At 36.6% G+C, this 21520-nt stretch overlaps 2 protein-coding genes across 3 annotated transcripts in view; one reads left to right on the top strand and one right to left on the bottom strand.

The window, feature by feature from the left end:
• The window catches only part of LOC106883773 (protein broad-minded), a 263530-nt gene extending 249917 nt beyond the window's left edge, over positions 1-13613 (top strand). For both annotated transcript variants that reach the window (XM_089351129.1, XM_089351130.1), the window contains exons 31-34: positions 1374-1528; positions 3373-3501; positions 4594-4782; positions 9623-13613. In XM_089351129.1, coding sequence (XP_089207255.1) covers positions 1374-1528; positions 3373-3501; positions 4594-4782; positions 9623-9757 — 608 coding nt within the window. In that variant the 3' untranslated portion in view covers positions 9758-13613. The remainder of the gene's footprint in view (positions 1-1373; positions 1529-3372; positions 3502-4593; positions 4783-9622) is intronic.
• Positions 13614-13914: 301 nt separating this feature from the next.
• Positions 13915-21520, bottom strand: part of LOC106883775 (ectopic P granules protein 5 homolog) — a 131602-nt gene continuing 123996 nt past the window's right edge. The window contains exons 43-46 of the mRNA XM_014934904.3: positions 20051-20299; positions 18779-18995; positions 17696-17905; positions 13915-15432 (exon numbers count right to left, since the gene is read on the bottom strand). Of these exons, the coding sequence (XP_014790390.1) occupies positions 15120-15432; positions 17696-17905; positions 18779-18995; positions 20051-20299 (989 nt within the window). The 3' untranslated portion in view covers positions 13915-15119. The remainder of the gene's footprint in view (positions 15433-17695; positions 17906-18778; positions 18996-20050; positions 20300-21520) is intronic.

Below are 21520 nucleotides of genomic sequence, written 5' to 3'. Positions count from 1 at the left end.
ATGTATAATAAACACAATTATAGTTGCAGGCATGGCTGTGTGATTAGAAGCTTGCTTCCCAACAATATGGTTCAAGGTTCAGTCCCACTGTGTGATATGTTGGCAAAGTGTTTTCTACTATAGTCTCAGGCTGACCAAAGTCTTGTGAATGGATTTGGTAGACGGAAGCTGAAACAATCCTGTCATATGTGTGTGTGTGTCTTTCTGTCTGTCCCCACCACTATTGCTTGATAACTAGTGTTGGTGTGTTTACATCCCCATAACTTAGTGGTTCAGCAAAAGAAACCAATACAATAAGTACCATGCTTTTAAAAATATAAGTACTGGGGTTGATACATTTGACTAAAACATTCTTCAAGGTGGTGCTCCAGCATGGCTGCAGTCTAATGACTGAAAGAAGTAGAAAATTAAAAGACAATGACTAATTAAGTGTGTGATTTTGTAGTTACACAATCATTAGCTACATGTGAGTCTTTGGTGTTTAAATACAATAGCTAATTAGTTGTGTGACATTTCGGATTCACACTGACTAATTAGATGTGTCATTGGTGTATAGACACAATTAGATGCGTGAATTTAGTGTACAGAATTTCTTGGAGTCTTGAAAATATTTGGTTTAGAATCACATGGAATCTGGGAGACTTTAACATTTTTTACTTCTCACATTTCTGTATTAAATAACTGGCTCTTAGTTTTCATATTCCACCTCACTATTCCAATGTGTCACTAAATAAATACTTGCCCTAATTTACATGAATATCAGTAAAATTTACTTGTAACAGACATTTCTCGATGAGTAGATTAACATTGTTTCTCATCAAATTTGGTTTTATGAGAGTGAGATGTTTAGAAAAGTAAATAACTATATCCTTTTCACTGCTTGAAGTAGTTATAGAATGTAATTCATCTTTCAAGAATATGTAATCTATGAAATCAAGAAAGATTATAAATATCAACATCAGTTGGAATACAAAAGTATCAAAATCTATAAAAAGGAAAGAAAACTATTATGCTTGATGAATATGAAAGAAAACTAATTTATAGGTAACATTTTTCTTGTCTGTTTTCTTTCAAGTGATAGCTTTGTGGTGTTTTGTCGCATTTTGGTATGCAGGTAGTTTGCTGGTGACTATGTAAACAAAACTATCACGTAATTACAGCTGTAACGGAAACCATATTCACATGAAGCTATTATACTAAAACCAATGTTTACCTGTTAGTTATTTCAAAGAAACCAGTTGAAAAGAATTATTTGTGTGCTAGATGGGGAGTTAAAACAGAATGTATGTATCAAATCCATGAGGTTACATCATTATTTAAATCTAAATTGTATTTGTACCTTCTTAAAAGAAACATTCCTTAAATGCTACCAGAATGTCTTCAAAGTAACTTCAAAGTGTTCGACTGGTTTGTTGCTTCCATCTACCTTGTATTTCAAGGAAATAAAGAACAAGCTTTGAAGTTATTAACCAATATATCTCATTTAACAATATCGAAGTTTCTATGGCCAGTTTATTCTCTAATGGTGGTGAGTGTTCATTTTCTGTTCATTATATTTCTTTCTGTTTTAAAAATGCAACTAGTTTTTTTTTTGTTTGTTTTTTTTTTATATATAAAACTGTGCAAAAATAAAATAATAAACTTAATGAAACATTTTTAACTGCCAATCCATGAAATTAAAGATCTGATGGCAGGAAATTATTTTCACATAATTTTTCATCTCTTTCATAACAAATAGCCTGTTCAGTTTTTGACATAACTGCTCAAACATGCCACAGTACATGATAGGGGTTGTAGTTAGTTGGGATCTTTTTTTTTTGCTGTCTTCTCCTAGTAGATTTAAAGACTAAAACCTTTAGAGGAGGTTATTATTTTTCAAAAGGATTAGCAATATCAGGGAAGTGGAAGTAAATTTCAATTAAGTATTTTAAAAAAGGCGCTGATTATGAGATTACTCTGTTTATGTTATTAGGAATCATCATCATCAACAGCGGTTAATATCCAGCATCCATGTTCGCATGGATTAAACAGTTGAACGGGATCTAATGTGTCATTATGCTCCAGTGTCTAGTGTGGCATGGTTTCTACAGCAGGATTCCCTTCCTAATATCAACCTCTTTGCAGTACAAACTGGGTGCTTTTTGTGGTGCCAGCACTAGTGAAAATCATCTCATTACTTGCAAGGCTAACAACCTAAAGTGCCCCTATAACTGAAGGAGCATAAATGAGAGAGTAGGCAATGATTCTAGATACATGGCAAGTGATATAAGAAGAGATATATAGTTACAAAGGACACTAGGAGAGTGAGTAACAGAGGAAAAATATAAAATTTCACTCAAATTTTAAATCAATAGGTGTTGTTGTTTTATAATATGAGAAAGTTACTGGAGTATTTCCTAGTAAACCTACTAAATGTGTATTTTCCACTGTACTACACTCATTAACTCGCAAATATTTATATATCTATATATGTGTGTATGTGTGTGAGAGTAGTACCTGTGTTTCAATGGGCCAGCCTTCTCACACTCTGTGTCATGCTGAATCTTCCCGAGAACTATGTTAAGGGTACACATGTCTGCAGAGTGCTCAGCCACTTGCACGTTAATTTCACGGGCAAGCTGTTTCGTTGATCATGTCAGCTGGGACCCTCCATTTTTCATATATACATATAGATATAAAAATTATGAGTTAGTGGTTATACAACCGTCTAAGGGATAAATGTATCTGTAGGCACTACTGATGCATTACCTATGTATAGGCCTTGCTGTAAGGTAGTTGGTAATTTAAGGGTAAACTCAAAAAATATCAGCTAGATTCTGGTTGGGAGATAACAATTTACTCAAAGTAGCTGCCCTCAGTTTCCCCCACAGCCTCAAAACAGCTCTGGTGCATGCATTCATCACTGATCTTGGCCTCAGTGTTTCAGGCAGAGCTGCTGGCGTTTTTCTCAACCACACCCAACACAAGAGTTACAATCAGGGGAATTAAGAGGCCAGAACTTGTAGCTGATGGAAGTAGTAGAAATTCTCTGACTACCATATCTGATTCTTTCTGGAGGTTTGACCAAGAGTCAAACCCTGCTGCCACACATGACTTTCCAGCAGCAACCTCTCCAGGCAGACATGAATGAATGAATGAATGAATCTGATTTTGTAGTAAAATGACAATACAGATGTATTGACAAATCTCCTTATACAGATGTCGCAAAGAATAGATAAAATTTTGTGGAAATTCTACCGTAAGAACAATTTTTAATTGCTCCAAGAACAAGCAATTGTTTCCCTTCTAATCACATTTCTACTAAAATACATCACTCTTCCATGTCGATACTTTATTCTAAAAATAAAACAGTCTTATTTCTATAATTCACAGGTTGAACCCGTAGCAAGTGAGATATCTGTCCTTTACTCAACAACAGCTCATTATGTTGATTTCCTATTGCAAACTGAGTTGCCACTTGTAGCAGCTGCCTTCACAATGTCTGGATTTTCTTCTATTCAGGTATGCAGTTTCAGTGTTTTGGGTGCTTATTTTTCAGCTGTATATATATGACAATTCGTATTCTTGACATCATCATCAACACTATCACCATCATCGTCCATCCATTTTGTCAGTGCTTGCATGGATTAGACAGTTGTTCTGTAGCACCGTGTCTTTACCATTTGCATTACATGCACAAAGTAAGAGCACACCTTTGACATGGGTTTGAAGAAATGCAACTTTAATGTTTAAAACTGCAAATATTGCATAAATTTTCACTTGGAACTTTAGCATGAACTGGTGATGAAAGCAGAGTTGGTACTGAAACAATTGTAACTGGTCATTAAAGATGTGTTAAAGTCCTTTTTTTATTTTCTTATTTGGATTATATTTTAGTCTGTACTAAACCCACACAATGGTTTTACTGTTGTGAAACCTGGATTTTCTACACCTGAAGAATTTCAATATTAGTCTGGAATCCGACAGCGTAGATAGCCTAAAGCTCAGGTTGAAATACTCTATCTTTCTACCCTCCCAGAACCTTATATACATACACACATACAAGAGGATTCTCCAGTTCTGTATGTCTATTGCACTCACAAGATGTTTATCTTGCAGCTATAGTATAGGATGCCAACCAGCAACATCCACATAGTGGTTTCAAACCTCTAACCACACACATTCAAAGCAAATGTCTTAACCACATACCCATACCTGTACTATGCATGTGTGTGTGCATCATCATCATGTGGGTGTGTATGTGTATATATATATATATATATATAGAGATAGATATAGATATATCATCATCATCATCGTCATTTAACATCCGTCATCTATGCTGGCATGATGTATATATATGTATATACACTCACACACACACAAAAATAAATGCATACATACATGCACGTATTAGGAATCAGTACATTACATAACATATTAAACCTGACAGAGAACTATTGCCTTAAACATCTAAAGTAGGATTGTCACGCAATAGTTTAGTTGACTCTGGTTTTATCCTTGTAATGTATTCATTAGTAAAGTTATCCAAACTGTAATTTCAGTGAATATTAATTGATACATTTACAACTGCTGATCTTATTCCAATAACAGGTTTGTCAACAATGGCTCCAGCAGTGTTTCTGGAATTATTTAGATTGGTCAGATATTGTACACTACATATGTACATGCTGTGTTCTTGGAGCTGACTACCAAATCTATTTATGTATTGCAATTCTTCATTACCTGCAGACAGATATTCTCAGTCAAGCCCAGCAACAAACCTTACTTATATTCCTCAAGGTAAGAACACTCTTTTCATTTATTCTATAAATAATGGTTTATTTTCATTGTTATACACAAGATTAGTTTTTCAAGGAGATTGACTCAACGTAAACATTTATATTAAAAACATAATCCAAGCAAGATTTAAACACAAACTCAACTTAATAATATATATTAATATTGTATATAGAGTATATTATAATAATCATTTCTACTGTAGTCACAAGGCCTGAAATTTTAGGGGAGGGGACAAGTCAACTACATCAACCCCAGTGCTTGACTGGTACTTAATTTATTGACCCCAAAAGGATGAAAGTGAAAGTTGACTTTGGTAGAATTTGAACTCAGAACATAAGGATAGACAAAATGCAGCTAAGCATTTTGCCTGGCATGTTAACAATTCTGCATCCAGTAGTGGGATCCAGGTTTGGATGTTCCAGAGTTTTGTGGAGTGTGGAACCACTTCGTAACTGCTATTGTTCTTCACTCTTCTCAGACCTTGAGTTGTAGCAACTGTCAGTGTCCTAGCTATGGGTAAAATAGCATGTAACCACCTGAGCTGTAGTATACTGAAATCATGGGATACAGCATGGTAGATGTGAATTATTTCAACTGATGAACTAGATGCTGAGTGGATGAACAGACAACAAACTGTCAACGGCCAAGATCAACCGATTCAGTCACCAAATTACTGCTATCATCTTTAGTCATGGCATGTGTGGAAGAGATACTTCTGCTAATGAAAGACCAATGAGGCTAAAATTCAGGCTAGACGTTCATGCTTCACCATAGCTGGGGCTACAAAGTATACTAGAAAACAAGTTTATTGCTAGGGGGAAGTATACTAATAAACAAGTTAGCTTATTATGTTGTGTTGTTTAAAGGCCAGCCCTATAAGCAATTCCTTTGATGGGATAATTACTATTTAGTGGACAGTAACCGGCATATTTATAATTACATTGGAGGTCCAGTCTAATTTGGCAGAGTTTCTACAGCTGGATGCCCTTCCTAACGCCAACCACTCAGAGAGTGTAGTGGGTGCTTTTACGTGTCACCCGCACGAAAACGGCCACGTTCGAAATGGTGTCTTTTATGTGCCACCCGCACAAGCCAGTCCAGGGGCACTGGCAACGATCTCGCTCGAAAATCCTACGGGAGCCAGTCAGGCGGTACTGGCAACGGCCACACTCAAAATGGTGCATCTCATGTGCCACTCGCACAAGAACCAGTCCAGGGGCACTGGCAACGATCTTACTTGGCTTGCCGAGTCTTCTCACGCACAGCACATTTCCAAAGGTCTCGGTCAGTAGTCATCGCCTCGGTGAGGCCCAATGTACGAAGGTCTTGCCTGACCACCTCAGCCCAGGTCTTCTTGGGCCTACCTCTTCCACGGGTTCCCTCAACTGTTAGGGTGTGGCACTTTTTCACGCAGCTATCCTCATCCATTCTCACCACATGTCCATACCAGCACAATCGTCTCTCTTGCACACCACAACTGATGCTTCTAATGTTCAGCTTTTCTCTCAAGATACTTACACTCTGACGGGTATTCACATTGACATTACACATCCAACGGAGCATACTGGCTTCATTCCTTGCGAGCTTACGTATGTCCTCAGCAGTTACAGCCCATGTTTCACTGCCATGTAGCATGGCTGTTCGTACGCATGCGTCATACAGTCTACCTTTTACTCTGAGTGAGAGTCCCTTTGTCGCCAGCAGGGGTAAGAGCTCTCTAAACTTTGCCCAGGCTATTCTTATTCTAGCAGCTACACTTTCAGCGCACCCACCCCCACTACTAACTTGGTCGCCCAGATAGCGGAAGCTATCGACTACCTCTAATTTTTCACCCTGGAATGAGATAGAAGTTGTTTCCCGTTTGTTTACAGTCTTTATTGCACCTGAACATCTGCCACAAACAAAAACTAACTTGCTAGTTAACCTGCCTTTGATGTTGCTGCACCTCTTATGTGTCCATAGCTTGCACCGGGTACATCTTATAGAGTTACTACCTACTCCTTTTCTACATACTGAGCAGGGCCATCTACCTGAAGGGGTTTGTGTTTTATCTACCTTCCTACTTATTAGGATTTTGGTTTTAGCTAGGTTGACTCTAAGGCCCTTCAATTCTAGACCTTGCTTCCACACCTGAAACTTCTCCTCTAGTTCTGATAGTGACTCCGCAATTAGGGCAAGGTCATCAGCATAGAGGAGCTCCCAGGGGCAACCTGTCTTGAACTCCTCTGTGATTGCCTGGAGGACTATGATAAATAAGAGGGGGCTGAGGACGGAACCTTGGTGGACCCCTTCCTCTACCCGGAATTCATTGCTGTACTCATTTCCAACCCTCACCTTACTGGCAGCATCTCTGTACATGGCTCGCACAGCTCTCACTAACCATTCTTCTATCCCAAGTTTCCTCATTGACCACCAGATAAGAGATCGGGGGACCCTGTCAAAGGCTTTCTCCATGTCAACGAAAGCCAGGTACAGAGGTTTATCCTTAGCTAGGTATTTCTCCTGCAACTGTCTCACTAGAAATAAGGCATCACGAACCCAAACTGCATCTCATCTAAATTGATTCGCTCCCTAATTAGTTGGGCTATGACCCTCTCTGTAACTTTCATAACCTGATCTAACAGCTTGATGCCTCTGTAATTTTTTGTATCTAAAGCGTCACCTTTACCTTTGTAGCAGTTGACTATGATGCTGCTACACCAGTCATTGGGTATGACTCCTTCATGTATCACCTGGTTCGTAATACGGGTGACTAGGCTATAGCCAACACTGCCAGATATTTTGAGCATCTCTGCAGTGATTCCTGATGGGCCGGGGGCTTTCCCGGTCTTCATACTCTTAATTGCTTTATCTACCCTGGTACTATCAACTCGGATAGCTGGTCCCTCTATTGGGTCGACATACGGCAGGCTCTCTTTCTCCCATTCATTCTCTTTATTAAGCAATCTATCGTAGTGGCATCTCCAGACCTCTTTCTTTGCATCCTCATTTAGTGCAAGCGTACCATCATCCATGCGAACACATTTCTCTCCTACAACATCACTATTCTCTCTCCTACACTGTCTTGCAACACGAAATACCTCGAGTCTTTGGTCCTCACGGCGCAGAACATTGGCAAATCTTTCCTTATCTGCTTCCCCTCTGGCTAAATAAACCTGTCGCCTAGCCTCCCTTCTGGCACATTGGTACAATTCCCTGCTACCACCGTTCTTCCAGTCCTTCCAAGCCTGTTTCTTTTGTCTAATAGCCCTGTCTACCTCCTTGTTCCACCACCACGTTACTCTGGGTCGGGAGGGGACCTTACACCACCCACAAATCTGGTCGGTGGCTTTCAACAGGTTGTCCCGCAGAAATCTCCAATTGTCTTCCACGTTGTATGATGCTATATCCCCTTCTATTTCGTTAAATGCTTCAAGTAACTTGTCTCTAAGTCTCTGTCCGTTTGCAGGGTCTTTAAGCTTCCACACCCTTCTCCTCCAAGCCTGTCTAATTCTGGGCACCCATTTTGCCTTGATCCCAAAGTCGCTAACTACTAATCTATGTTGTGGGGTACATTCTTCGCCAGGGTAGGTTTTGGCATTTATAAGCCGCCCTCTTTCCCTATTTCTGGCGAGGATGTGTCTGCCGGAGCGGTAGGTGACTAGGTGACTGGCAGGTTTCCTGAAGTTGGTATTGCAGACCATAAGATCGGTTGCATCACAGAACTCCAGCAGTCTGGTTCCCTCCTCGTTGCGGGAACCGAAGCCATAGCCTCCATGTATGCCATGGAAGCCTCCAGCACGACGTCCGACATGACCGTTGAAGTCTCCAGCCACAAAGAGAAGGTCCCTGTCACTCGTCGATGAGGTAGTTTGCAAGAGGGTGTCATAGAATTGGTCTTTCAGACCATCTGGTAGCCCCGGTTGAGGTGCATAGGCTGAGATGACAGTAGCTAATCTATGATGAAGCACTAGTCTGATCTTAAGTACTCTGTCACTTACTCTAACGACTTCGATTACCTTATCCACCCATTTCTCCGCTAGAAGTGTTCCCTGCCCAGAAAATCTTGTACCTGTGTTCTTTGCCTGTGAGGAACCTCGCAGAACCTCCTCTCCATCTTACTTCCTGGATGCAGCACATATCTACGCGTCTCCGTTCAAGCATCTCAACAATTTCACCAGATCTACCTTTCAGCGTGCCGACGTTGAGAGTGCCAATCCTAACAGTATGGGTGTTGGGGGTGTGGGCCTGTAGCCTGGGAAGGGGAAAAGCAGTGTCGTGTACTATAAATTTATATTGATTTATTACATTTATATGTGTGTGTGTGTATAACATTAAATGACTGATATAGTGTTTTTTTTTTGTTTTTTGAGGTTTTTTGTTGCTTTAATATATTTTAGAACATATGTTGATTCATTAGCCCACACTGCGTATTACAACCACTATAAACAATACATCTATATGTCCATGGGCCGAAAAAGAGAGAATGGTTGTACACATTTCAGTTCTTGTTGGAATCCTTATTAGCACCTGAGGATAGACCAATTTATATATTTAACACTTTTCATGGCAGCTAGTTGGAATATTGCTGGTGTGTTTACAGCATTTGACAATGACTCCAACAAGTATCGAATCATACGTTCAACTGTATACTTCTTTTTCTGTTCACAAACATATTGTATTGGTGTACAGCCTACACAGTGTTAGCTATTAAATCTGTAGGTATGTTCTATTATACATTCTGTCTTCAATTTCATTGGAATGGAACATAAAAAGGTGGGAATGTAGGTATTATTGTATTAATATATCTATACATATATGTGTGTGTTACATACACTTATACTGACATGTTTTATTTCAGGAAGAACCAATTCGTGGATTTCATATCTGTCATTATTTGAATTTTATGAAAAAGTTGGAAGTCACTTACCGAGACCTGCTTCTGTCTGAAATGTGTGATAAAAGAACCAATAGTAAGAAAAATGATATCAAATAATTTGACTTATGAATTGCAATGACAATTCAGAATGGTTCCTAAGTCATTTTAAATTACTCTAGGTCAGTGAAAACTCATTGGAAAGAAAAAGTTCAAAGAATAAAGGGTTATACGGCTACATACAGATTTATCATCATGTCAGTATGGTGATGATTTCTTTTCAGAAAGATCTCATGGAAATTATCTTCTTAACTTGTTTAATTTCTGACATTGATTGGCACAAGGCTATACATTTTAGAGGTGGTGGTTTTTAGTCCATTGAAAAGATACCAATTCAATGTCTTTATGTTGTTTCATATATGTACATAGCATTTGCTGACATATTTTATCCCCAAATATTAGTGATGAGTTTAAAAACCACCCCTCAAAATCTTTCCATCAATTCTAACAAATAATTTAATTTAAGCTTATATAAAGTGATGACTGAAAGAAATATTTGTGACAGTGTATATATTTTGAATTTTGGGGTTAGAGCTCTTAACATTCTGGACTGAAATCCCTCCAAATTGTGTGAATTGGCAGATCTTCTTTTCCAGCACTGCATATTGCTAATTATCATGGTCCTTTCTCATTTCCTTGGTGAAATCCAATATCTCGCATTCCATCCACTTTCAATGCTTTGCAATTCTTTATACAACTGTCATCCTTTATACGTCCATTCTCTTTGTCTTCTCTCAGGCTCTGCATCAGATTCCTTTTGTATCCAGTTTTTCTCTCTCTGTACTTCTATTCTGTCATTCATGTTCACTAAAATTACACATCCAGCAGAGCATGCTCACTTCATTTCTTTCTAGTCATCATAAATCCTCTGCATTCAAAACCCACAGCTTGTTTCCATGCAACACTGCTTTCGTACACAATCATCTTACAATCTGCTCTTCATTCTAACAGAGAAGTTCTTTGTTATCAGCAGAGTCTACATACTTCAGTAGGATCTGAACTGAGATTGTAAAGGGACAGGATGTTTAATCTAACACTTTACCATTCCTGCCATTCTACCTGCTTAACACTACTAATAATAGACAGAAGGACATAAATTTGCAGGGAGGGGTTAGTTGACTGAATCAACTCCAGAATTTGACTGGTACTTTATTTATTAACTCCAGAAGGATAAATGGCAAAACTGACCTTGGCAGGATTTGAACTCAAAATGTAAAGAGCTGGAAAAAATGTTGCAAGGCATTTTATGACACAGGAACGATTCTGCCAATTTACCACCCTGGCATTTATAATAATATTTCAAATTTTGGCACAAAGCCAGAAATTTTAGCGGAGGAGCAAATCAATTACATCAACCCTACCACTTGACTGGTATTAGATTTTAATGACCCCAAAAGGGTGAAAGGCAAATTTGACTTCAGAAGAATCATTTTGTCTGATGCTGTAAAGGATTTTGCCAGCTTGCCACCTTAGTAATAATAATAATCCTTTCTACCATAGGCACAGGGCTGAAATTTTGTGAGAGGGAGCTAGTTGATTGCATCAACCCTAGTGCATAAGTAGTATGTATTTTATTGACCCCAAAAGGATAAAAGGCAAAGTCGACCTCGGCAGAATTTGAACTCAAAACATAAAGCTGGAAGAAATGCCATGAAGCATTTTCTTCAACACGCTAATGATTCTGCCAACTTGCTACCTTAGTAATAATAATAATGATTAATTCTTTTATTAGCCACAATGGCTCACATACACTGACATTAAATGACATAACACAAACATAAAAGACAACACAAGACGAGACATAGGGTTTTACAGCGTGTAAACAATTTATAACAATAAAAAATTAAATTAAAACTGCTAATAGGGGAGGCGCTTTAAAGGTCCTTGTGGAAAAACTGACAAAAGCCATGGGATCAACAGGGCAAGAACGCTTTTTTAATTCCCTTTTTACAGGTGCACGCTCGGAATTGGTCCTTTCACACTTGCCATTCTTTCAACATTCACCCACCTTTCAACAAACTTTCTCCAAGGCAACACTTCCTTCTCCACTCTCACTTTCCTCTTTAAGTAAAACTTGAAGAAGTTGATGAGGGCTTGGCCAAAGAAGAAAGTGTCTGTCTTTAGCTCTTTCAAATGAGTCCACCACACTACCTCTTTTGCTACAACCACTAGACAAATAAAAATTGCCTTCCCCTCCCACCAAAAGAGGGCAGTGGGGCAATCCTCACAATGGATTCAGCTAATAGCTAGATTCATCCTACACACAACAACAGGTGTTTGATATAAACCCACAGATCAGCTATACTTGGGCACTAGATAAGGCGTGCAGAACAGTTTCATTACTATGCAACCACCTCAGGCAGGCCTGGCTGACAGCACTTCCGTGCCAGTAAAATTTATCTCAAACAGACAGCCTGAACTGTCAGGCAAGGGATTTCTGGAAGTTATCCATAAGCAAATGCCTGAAAGTTCTCTGAAACAGACTGGTTAATTCATCTTCATTGATGCCCAGAATTTCCCCGAGTACGTCATCGCACTTTCCCTCCAGGATGAAAGGGTAAGAAGATTACATCAACCTCAGTGCACAACTGGTACTTATTTCATTGACCCCCAAAAGGATGAAACGCAAAGCTGACCTCGGTAGAATTCGAACTCAGAATCTAAGCATTTTTGTCTGGTGCTATGATTCTGCCAGCTCAATGCCTTAATAATAATGATTTCAAATTTTGGAAGAAATTTTGGGGGTTGAACGTAAATTGATTAGTACTTATTTTATCAACCCTGAAAGGATGGAAAGCAAAATTGATCTTGACAGAATTTGAACTCAGAACGTAAAGATAGCCAAAATGCTGCTAAGCATTTATCCCTACATGCTAACAGTTCTGCCAGTTCACCGCCTTATTAATAATAATGGTTTCACTTTTTGGCACAAGGCCAGTGATTTGGGGGGAGGGGCTAGTCAATTACGTCAACCCCCAGTGCTCAACTGGTACTTATTTTATCAACCCTGGAAGTATGAAAAGCAAAGTTGATCTTGGCAGAATTTGAACTCAGAACATTAAGACAGACGAAATACTGTTAAGCATTTTCCCTAGTGTGCTAATAACCATAACTTCATTTAAAAGACTCAGCTATCATAAACATCTGTAATCAACTGTTATCAACCACTTCTGTGATTGTTTACATTGGTTATTCTGTAATAGAATCAATTGGAAACACAATAATCTACCAAATTACTTATAACTTCATTAGTTACAGTTTTTGTTTTAATGAGATATCATTCTTTGCATACATAACAGGGTTCTTTTAGATATTTATTCCAATTACTAAAATATATTTTAATTTTGTTCATCATTATCGACTATAGATTCTTCGTTGCCACTCAGAGAAATTCATTGCAAGTTTAATCAATACTCTATATCCAAATATGTTTCATAGAGTAAAGATAACCAGTTTATAGTATAAGGCTACAACCCAGTTTGAATTCTTAATTGTAGATATTTTCTCCTCTTGGTTGCTGCTTATACTATCAAATCTCTTCCTCTCTTTCTTGTAAAACAAGGCTATGTGACTCATTAAAACAGAACCAATGCCAGCATTCAAAGAAAGACAGGTATTGTCAATAACATTATTTAATGATTAGAAACAATATGGAAAGAAACTGATTATATATAGAAAAAAACATGTTTATATTTATTTCTCTATAGTTCAGAAATCCATTTGAGAGAACAATTAATGTTCCTTTAATAAAATATCTGTTACCACAATGAAAGCAGTCTCAAATTTTGAACAAAGACTTACAGAATAATTAAAGTTGATTAAAAATTTGAAATTATCAAAACTCAGCTGAATTGCAATTCAGGTAATTTTCATAATTTATGTTTTTCCAATATCATAATAAACTTATTTTGTCATATGTAGATTTCCAAATAATTAATGTAATGTTCAGCTTATAATGATGAATTAATAACATAAATTACTCTGGGTGATGATTCCATTCTAAGATATATGAATGATATTAAAGAGAATTCATTGAAACATGTGTAGGTTTAAAAAAAACTTTGCTTTATATCAACCCCGAACACCAGCAAGATTTCTACTGCATCTACTATAAATGGAGAACTTCTTCAACTGATGTAAAATGACACATTCCATTGTTTTGCAGATCTATTAAAATCAGATTGTATATTTTTTTTAAGAAATGGTATCCAAAGAAATTTGAAAGACAATAACAAAAGCTTATAATTTATTTTTGCATCATATTGTCTCAGTGAGTTATTGAGATGAGCAACAATGGCAGTTTAGCATACTTCTGTACACTGAACAGCTTCAATAGGCATGAAGGTAGATTTCATATTTTAAACTAAAAACAAGACAGTTGAGAAAAAGAAAAGAACTACAATAACTCGAGTGGTACACATATACAAAAAAAATGAATAAATAAAGAAAACAGTTGTGGAATTTCAAAATATACAAAAGGTATTTTTATACAATATTTTCACATATATATATATATATATGTGTGTGTGTGTGTATTTGTGAGAGTGTGTATGTACATATATATGCGTTAATTCACATATATTCAAATATTTGAACATTTAATGAAAGACAAATAAATATATGATATGTTTTCCAGACATATGTCTGTGACCGATACATAAGGAAGTTGTGTCTGGTTTAAAAATGATAATTGATACCTTCATAAGACATTGACTTCAAACACATATCCACATGCTGATATACACAGTAAGAAAAAGGGAAACAGAAAATCCAGCTATTTTACATGATCTGCACACAAGAATTATAGAGCTATTGCAGATTGATTATTATTATTTTTTTTTAGACATATCTATCAACAAGATATGGAAAAAGTAACTTCCAAATGGTTATGAGTGCTTGTCTACCTCATGTGCATTGTATGGCATTGAGGAAAGAGTTAAATGTTAAGGTATGAAGAGAAAAACCACCCACCTTTTACAGGTATACATACTTAAGCCGTTCTTCTTAAAATAAATTTTGGCTGCATCATTTTATATATATATTAATGTCATGGACATTAAACAAAATATTTTTTTACATATAACTTATTTTGTAAAAGTCATCTAAATATTTTTTTTTAGTTAATGTGATATTTCAGTGTTTTCCAAAGCTCATTAGAGTAAGTTAATAATAGTAACATTTGAAGATCTTGGAATATAATATTTCAGCAATATATAGTATACAAGATGTTTAAAACTAATAATAAAAAAAAAAAGAGGTAACTAAAATTTTACCCTCCTCAGCAAGTGAACAAGGGAGGGACTGAAACAGCCTTAAAAAAAGGGGAGGAAACTCAGTTGACCAACATAATTTTAGTTGGTTGAGCCAATGGGGAAGAGTAAATGAAGAAATAAAGACAGTTATCTCTGGAATTATTAAAGAGTCAAGGTGTGAGTGGAGGTAAATTCACTGCCCAATAACCTTTGTGAGAATAAAAAGAACGTGCTAGATATTCCAAAAGTTTCACAGAATCATGGAAAACATTGGCCGGGTTGACAACAAAATCTGAACAGTAGTTTACAGTGGTTATCAATGAACAATACTGTCGGTTAGTTTTAAGGTTTCGGAGGGCATTCAGTGCTTGTTTACCAGGTGAGTGCAATACAATAGACATCTCTGGATGAACTCGTAAAGTCAGATCAGGATGGAGTGTGGTTTGCAGAAATACATACAAAGCACGACAGGTGAGCCGGAATCTGAAAAACAAATACAAATTATTATTACACACTAATTAATCATATTGTTTATTTTATTTCATTAACAAGGCGTAGGAGTGGCTGTGTGGTAAGTAGCTTGCTTACCAACCACATGGTTCCGGGTTCATTCCCACTGCGTGGCACCTTGGGCAAGTGTCTTCTACTATAGCCTCAGGCCGGCCAAAGCCTTGTGAGTGGATTTGGTATACGTAAACTGAAAGAAGCCCATCGTATATATGTATGTATATGTATTTGTCCCTCCAACATCACTTGACAACCAATGGTGATGTGTTTACGTCCCCTTAACTTAGCGGTTCGGCAAAAGAGACCGATAGAATAAGTACAAGGCTCACAAAGAATAAGTCCTGGGGTCGATAAGCTCGACTAAAGGCGGTGCTCCAGCATGGCCGCAGTCAAATGACTGAAACAAGTAGAAGAGTAAGTATATATGCACACAATGGCATACACCTGTATATGAGTATGAGAATATAATTATATAGAGTTGAACTTCTATACTGACTTGTGATAATAGCCTTCAATTCAGCTTTCAAAAGCAGTCTAGTAAATAGCTTTGAATGTATGTGCAAGATTATATGAGCTCAGTCATAAATTAACTAAACTGGTGGCAGCCAATCTATGTTCTACTTCAGACCTCTTCATTCTAGTCTTTCAAGCAATATATCATCATTATTATTGTTTAATGACAACTTTTAGATATTTTCATGGGTCAAATGGAATTTGTTGCAGATATTCTACCATCACATTGTCAAGATTTAACACACAAACATATACATATATTTACATATACAACACGCTTCTTTAAGTTTCTGACTGCCAATACTTTCAGCAAACTGAGGCTACAGTGGGAGACACTGGCCCAAGATGTCATGCAGTGGGACTGAACCCAAGACCACGTGGTTGAAAAACAAGTTTAACGATATGGCCATATACATACATATCTATATACATAAAATACACATGTAAATATGTGTGTGTGTGTGTGACTATACATGTACATACATAAGTGTATATATGTTTATACACGTCTAAATAAGTATGTCTATATAGTTTGATATATACATATATGTGCTTATGTATGCATGAATACAAATATATATATATACACACACACTTTCACATATATAACCACACACATTCACATATATAAACACACACACACGCACACATATATATATATACACACATACATGCATATATATATCCTTTACTTGTTTCAGTTACTGGACAGTGGCCACGCTGTGGCCTTGAAGAGTTTAGTCAAATAACTCATTCCTAGTACTTTTCCTTTTAAGCCTGATACTTATTCTATCAGTCTCTTTATGCTGAAACATTAGGTTTCAAGGTCATAAACAAACCAGCACCAGTTGTCAAGTGATGGTGGGAGACAAAGACATACATACATAAGACAAGCTTCTTTCACTTTCCAGCTATCAAATCCAAGGCTACAGGAGAAGACACTTGCCCAAGGTGGCATGCAAGATGACTGAACATAAAACAAAACAAAATGGACAAACAAGGATGAACAAGGAATACATCCATCTCATTTTGTTTTGTTATGTCTTGGTCACATTCCAACAAGTTCTCTTGCTGGTTATCTCCAAGGTGGAAATAATATTATCAATAATGGCATGAAATTGCACTTGACCCCGCTGGCCAATAACTGATGAGGAGTTGGTGACCTTCTGCCTTTGTTCTCTGTTTATCTGTGCATTTAGTGTATGTTTTCCAACTTGACCTTCTGTGTCTTTTTTCCGTTTGTTTGTTTATTACTATACATGTTTGACTTCTGAAAATATTATTTACATAATGCAATACTCTCCTTATATATATATATATCTACACACACACATAAATATATATGCAAGTATTAGTACAAGAAAACTATTGTTCTTAAATCTCTCAACGAGAGATATTCAGTAACAGCTCTTGAAAGTAATGATTATTTGCCAACCTAATGTGGCAGTCCCATTTTGGGGCGAATGCTACTGTTGTTTAGCCCCAGGAGACATCGTCTCCAGCTGACTATAGAACACACGATCTGTGTCCTTTATAGACATGCATAAACAAATATCCCCTGTTCGAAAATATAAGGACACAGATCATGTGTCATATAGCCAGCTGGAGACAATGTTTCCTGGGGTTAAACAACAGTAGAATTCGCCCCAAACAGGACTGCCACATTAGATTGGCAAATAATCGTTACAAGAAAACTATTATCACCAAAGGGAAAAGTATGCCTTACTTGATAGACAAAGTGGACCTTCTGCCTAAACCAATAGCTCCAAGGATACCAGTTGTGTCTTTATCTTCAGCCAATGGAGTCAACATGTGAATGAATGCTGATAGTATCTGTGCAATGTCTGTAGTGGAACAAGTATTATTCTCCAGTTGGGAAATCATCTGACAAAAGCATTTGTGCCACCACAGTAGCATTTTTCCTTCATTGTCACTACTAAAGAGATAAAGAAAGAAATTTAATAAAATGTCAAAACTGAGAGACGTACATTTTGAAAAAAGTAGAATGTAAGATTAAGAGAATGTTGGAAACAGAAGGTCTCCTGTAAGCTTGTATACAAGGGGGTGCTGATAAGTCCTTGACTTTTAGGGTATCACAAAAAGCCTGGTTGGAAACCCAATCTTCTGAGTTCTTTTACAGGGCTTAGAAAAACTGAAGGCCTACTGCAGTAGGTGTATGAATCAATTAACTGCAATAGGTGTGTGAATGATAATAAACTGATCCTCTTGTATTTTCTTTTACCCAAAGCCAGGAACTTTTCAGCATCCTCTCATTGTAATAGAATTACTTTCCAAGTGAGATAGAGCAGATAAATACAATGATGTTAGTGAGATGTCAAAAGTGAAAATAATAAAATTTTGCATTACATAGTAAGTTAAAATTTTTGACAATCAATCAAAATATTTCTTTCAAATTTTGGCACAAGGCCAGCAATTTTAAGAGGAGTGGGAAGTTGGTTACATCAAACCCAGTGATTATTTGATTGCCCCTGAAAGCATGAAAAGCAAAGTCAACTTTGGCAATATTTGAAGTCAGAATATAAAGAGTTGGAGGAAATGCTGCTAAGCATTTTGTGCAATCAACCAAAATATTACTTTCAAATTTTGGCACAAGGCCAGCAAGTTCGGGGGAGGGGGTAAGTCATTTACATCGACCCCAGTGATCAACTGGTACAGACGAAATGCGGCTAAGCATTTTACTCAGCATGCTAATGATTCTGCCAGCTCACTGCCTTCCAATCAACCAAAATATTAGTATTTAGAACACTTTATCAGGTTTAAATAGACTCAAAAAAAATGGAAGGCTTACCTAGATTTTCCTTTTGTACTCCATTCCAGCACTTTCCAAATGACAGCTTGTTCTTCACTACAGTCAGTTGCTGAGGAAAGCTGTTGTATGAGGTAAGCATGGAGTGTCAGGAATGCACCTTGCTGTAGACATTCTTCAAGAAATTCAGCCAGGTTCAATTCAGGAATTTGAATATTTAACAAAATAATGTCCCAGTTACTCTTTTCGGAGCTTCCATCTGTTTGAGATTTAATAAAAGATGAATGCAGATTTAATCATATGAAGCTAGCATATATGCAGTAAATTATACCTATACATGTATGTGTACATATTTTGAACACATAAACACAAATACTCAAAGATAAATAGTCTGGTTCATTAACTATATCATATAATAATAGAACTTTAGTAAAAAAAAAAAGAACCCATAGCTTATAAACCAATGGAACTAAGCTTTATTTTTTGCCTTCAGTAAGACAGGAACATTCGTCTTTGTAAGAAAATGTAGAGAGTTTCATGTAGTGATACAAGATTTTGTGATTACAGAAACAGTGCAAGAGGTATGTAGATAGTAGATAATGTCTGTGTGGAGAGTAAAAGAAAGGTAAAGGCTGGTAGCGAGTGTTATTACAAGTGACATTAAACAGATTATTAATCTACAGAAGAAAGAATATAGGAGACTGAACCAAATCCTGACACACACCAGAATTAATATAATGGGGGTTGGAGAGAGAACCATATTGATATATATATATACACTGTGATGAAGCACTGAAGAGGAAATAATCCAAAAGAATCAAAGGAAGATAACTTTCTCACATCAAGCATAAGTAAGAAAATTTTGCTGACATCAAGATAAGCGACATTACTTTTGCCAAATTGCTCAACTACATGTCCAGAAAATTCACTGTAAACACTTTTGCCATGGGAAATTACCCCATAAAGGAGGCACTTAAGCAGACTGTAAACTAGATAACTCATTTTAAAGAAATTATCTTTTGCTAATTGGGAGGTTAGTTGATGAAGTTGCCATTTTAAGAAAACAGCTAATCTTTTTTTTTTTTTTTTTCAGTTTACTTTTTTTCCAACATATTTTCCTGCAGCTAAAATGTTTATGATGAAATTTCCTACAACCTAAAATACCTGCCAGTCTGTAATGTAAAAGGAAGTCTTCAGTATTACCCTTAATACAATTTATCATGAGGCTCAACAACTCATTGGCAGATTTACTCATATAACATCATATTTAGATTTATAAATGTTGTTAAGAAAATAATTTTTGTATTAACAAACCTGAAGTGAAAAAAACATCAATGCATTTCTCTAAAATTTGTACAACATTTGTAAGACTAGCCAATGAACGACAAGCAGCAGCAATGGCTGGCATTAATAGTATGCTGTGGATGGAGGACTCTAACCAGCTGTAAATGGTACTGGTAATTAGTTCACTGATTGTTCCTTCTGGATTACAGTTATTCAAAAGACTATACACAGTTTTCATCATCTCCACGGATTCCTCATTTTGCACATATCGATCAGCAACTGGAAATATAATAGTAGAATAATTAGAGTTTAACAATAAAACATTACAGTAGAACAATATGTAATAACAGTTATAGTACATCAATGCTGACAGATAACCACTGAATTGTGTACAAGCACTCGAGTGCACTACAACTCAGCAGCAAAAGTTAAAAGAGGAGACAGGAGCCATTTGTCGAGTAAAGAAAGACAACAAAGAAAGCTAAACATGCATGCAAACTACACAGAATAAAACATAAACAAACACTGAAAGAGCCATAAAGAGGAAAGATCACAAAGACTTGAGATTTCACCAATTTGGTGATGCAGCTTGTGAGACTGATTGGACAGTGATTGACAGGGATGGTGTAGTTGCATTTTTCAAACAGGGGAATAACTCTAGCAATTTTCCATACATCTCTCCACAAGTAAACAGAATTGCAGTAGAGTTTGACAATAAAGCATTATAGAACAGTGTGTAGTACAAAATAGTACATCATTACTGTCAAATAATCACCCAATTCTTACACATCTCTCTACAAGGAGTAAAATTTCAATATCTAGACAACAAATCAATTTATATGAACAAATTAATTTATATGAAATCATTACTTAGCAGCAACCTGACACAAACATTAACCAAATTTACTTAGGCATAATGTTTTATTTTGTTTTGAATCTTTATTTAAGCAAGTTATATAGAGACTTTAAGGATTAATTGCTGAGATTAAATAGAAAATTGAAGAGAATTTAAGTGCCATATATTTCTAAAGCTGAAATGAATTTCTCACTTAAATAATTTATATATGAAAAAGAAAACTTCAAAGCTTTTCCAGTATTATTTATCTCCATATTGTCGCTATTTCATAAATGATTAAATGTGACTCAGATAGATAGGCTGTTTATTAATAGAAGAATCGTTAATGCTGTGAATATCTTCATCAAAAATACTTGCAATGGCTCAGGTGACTTAACTATAAAGAAATACTATGGACAGGTACCACATACGACTAGAAACCTCAAGACACACACAGGCAACACAAACTACTCAGCCCTCCTACTTGCATATCTACAAATATATGTCGTTGAGCACACATACACACACACAGCTGCAACTACTGGTAACCATTCTTTTTTGCACATGGATAACATCTATGTCTACTGTCTCCTATCCTCTATTTAATAGTAACCACCTGTCTCCCTATCATTTTCCTTCCACCATTATAACCATGATTCCTATAC

The sequence above is a fragment of the Octopus bimaculoides genome, chromosome 4 (assembly GCF_046866305.1).
Source record: "Octopus bimaculoides isolate indiv1 chromosome 4, ASM4686630v1, whole genome shotgun sequence".
NCBI classification, from domain to species: Eukaryota; Metazoa; Mollusca; class Cephalopoda; order Octopoda; family Octopodidae; genus Octopus; species Octopus bimaculoides.
This window is presented reverse-complemented; position numbering and strand designations above follow the sequence as displayed.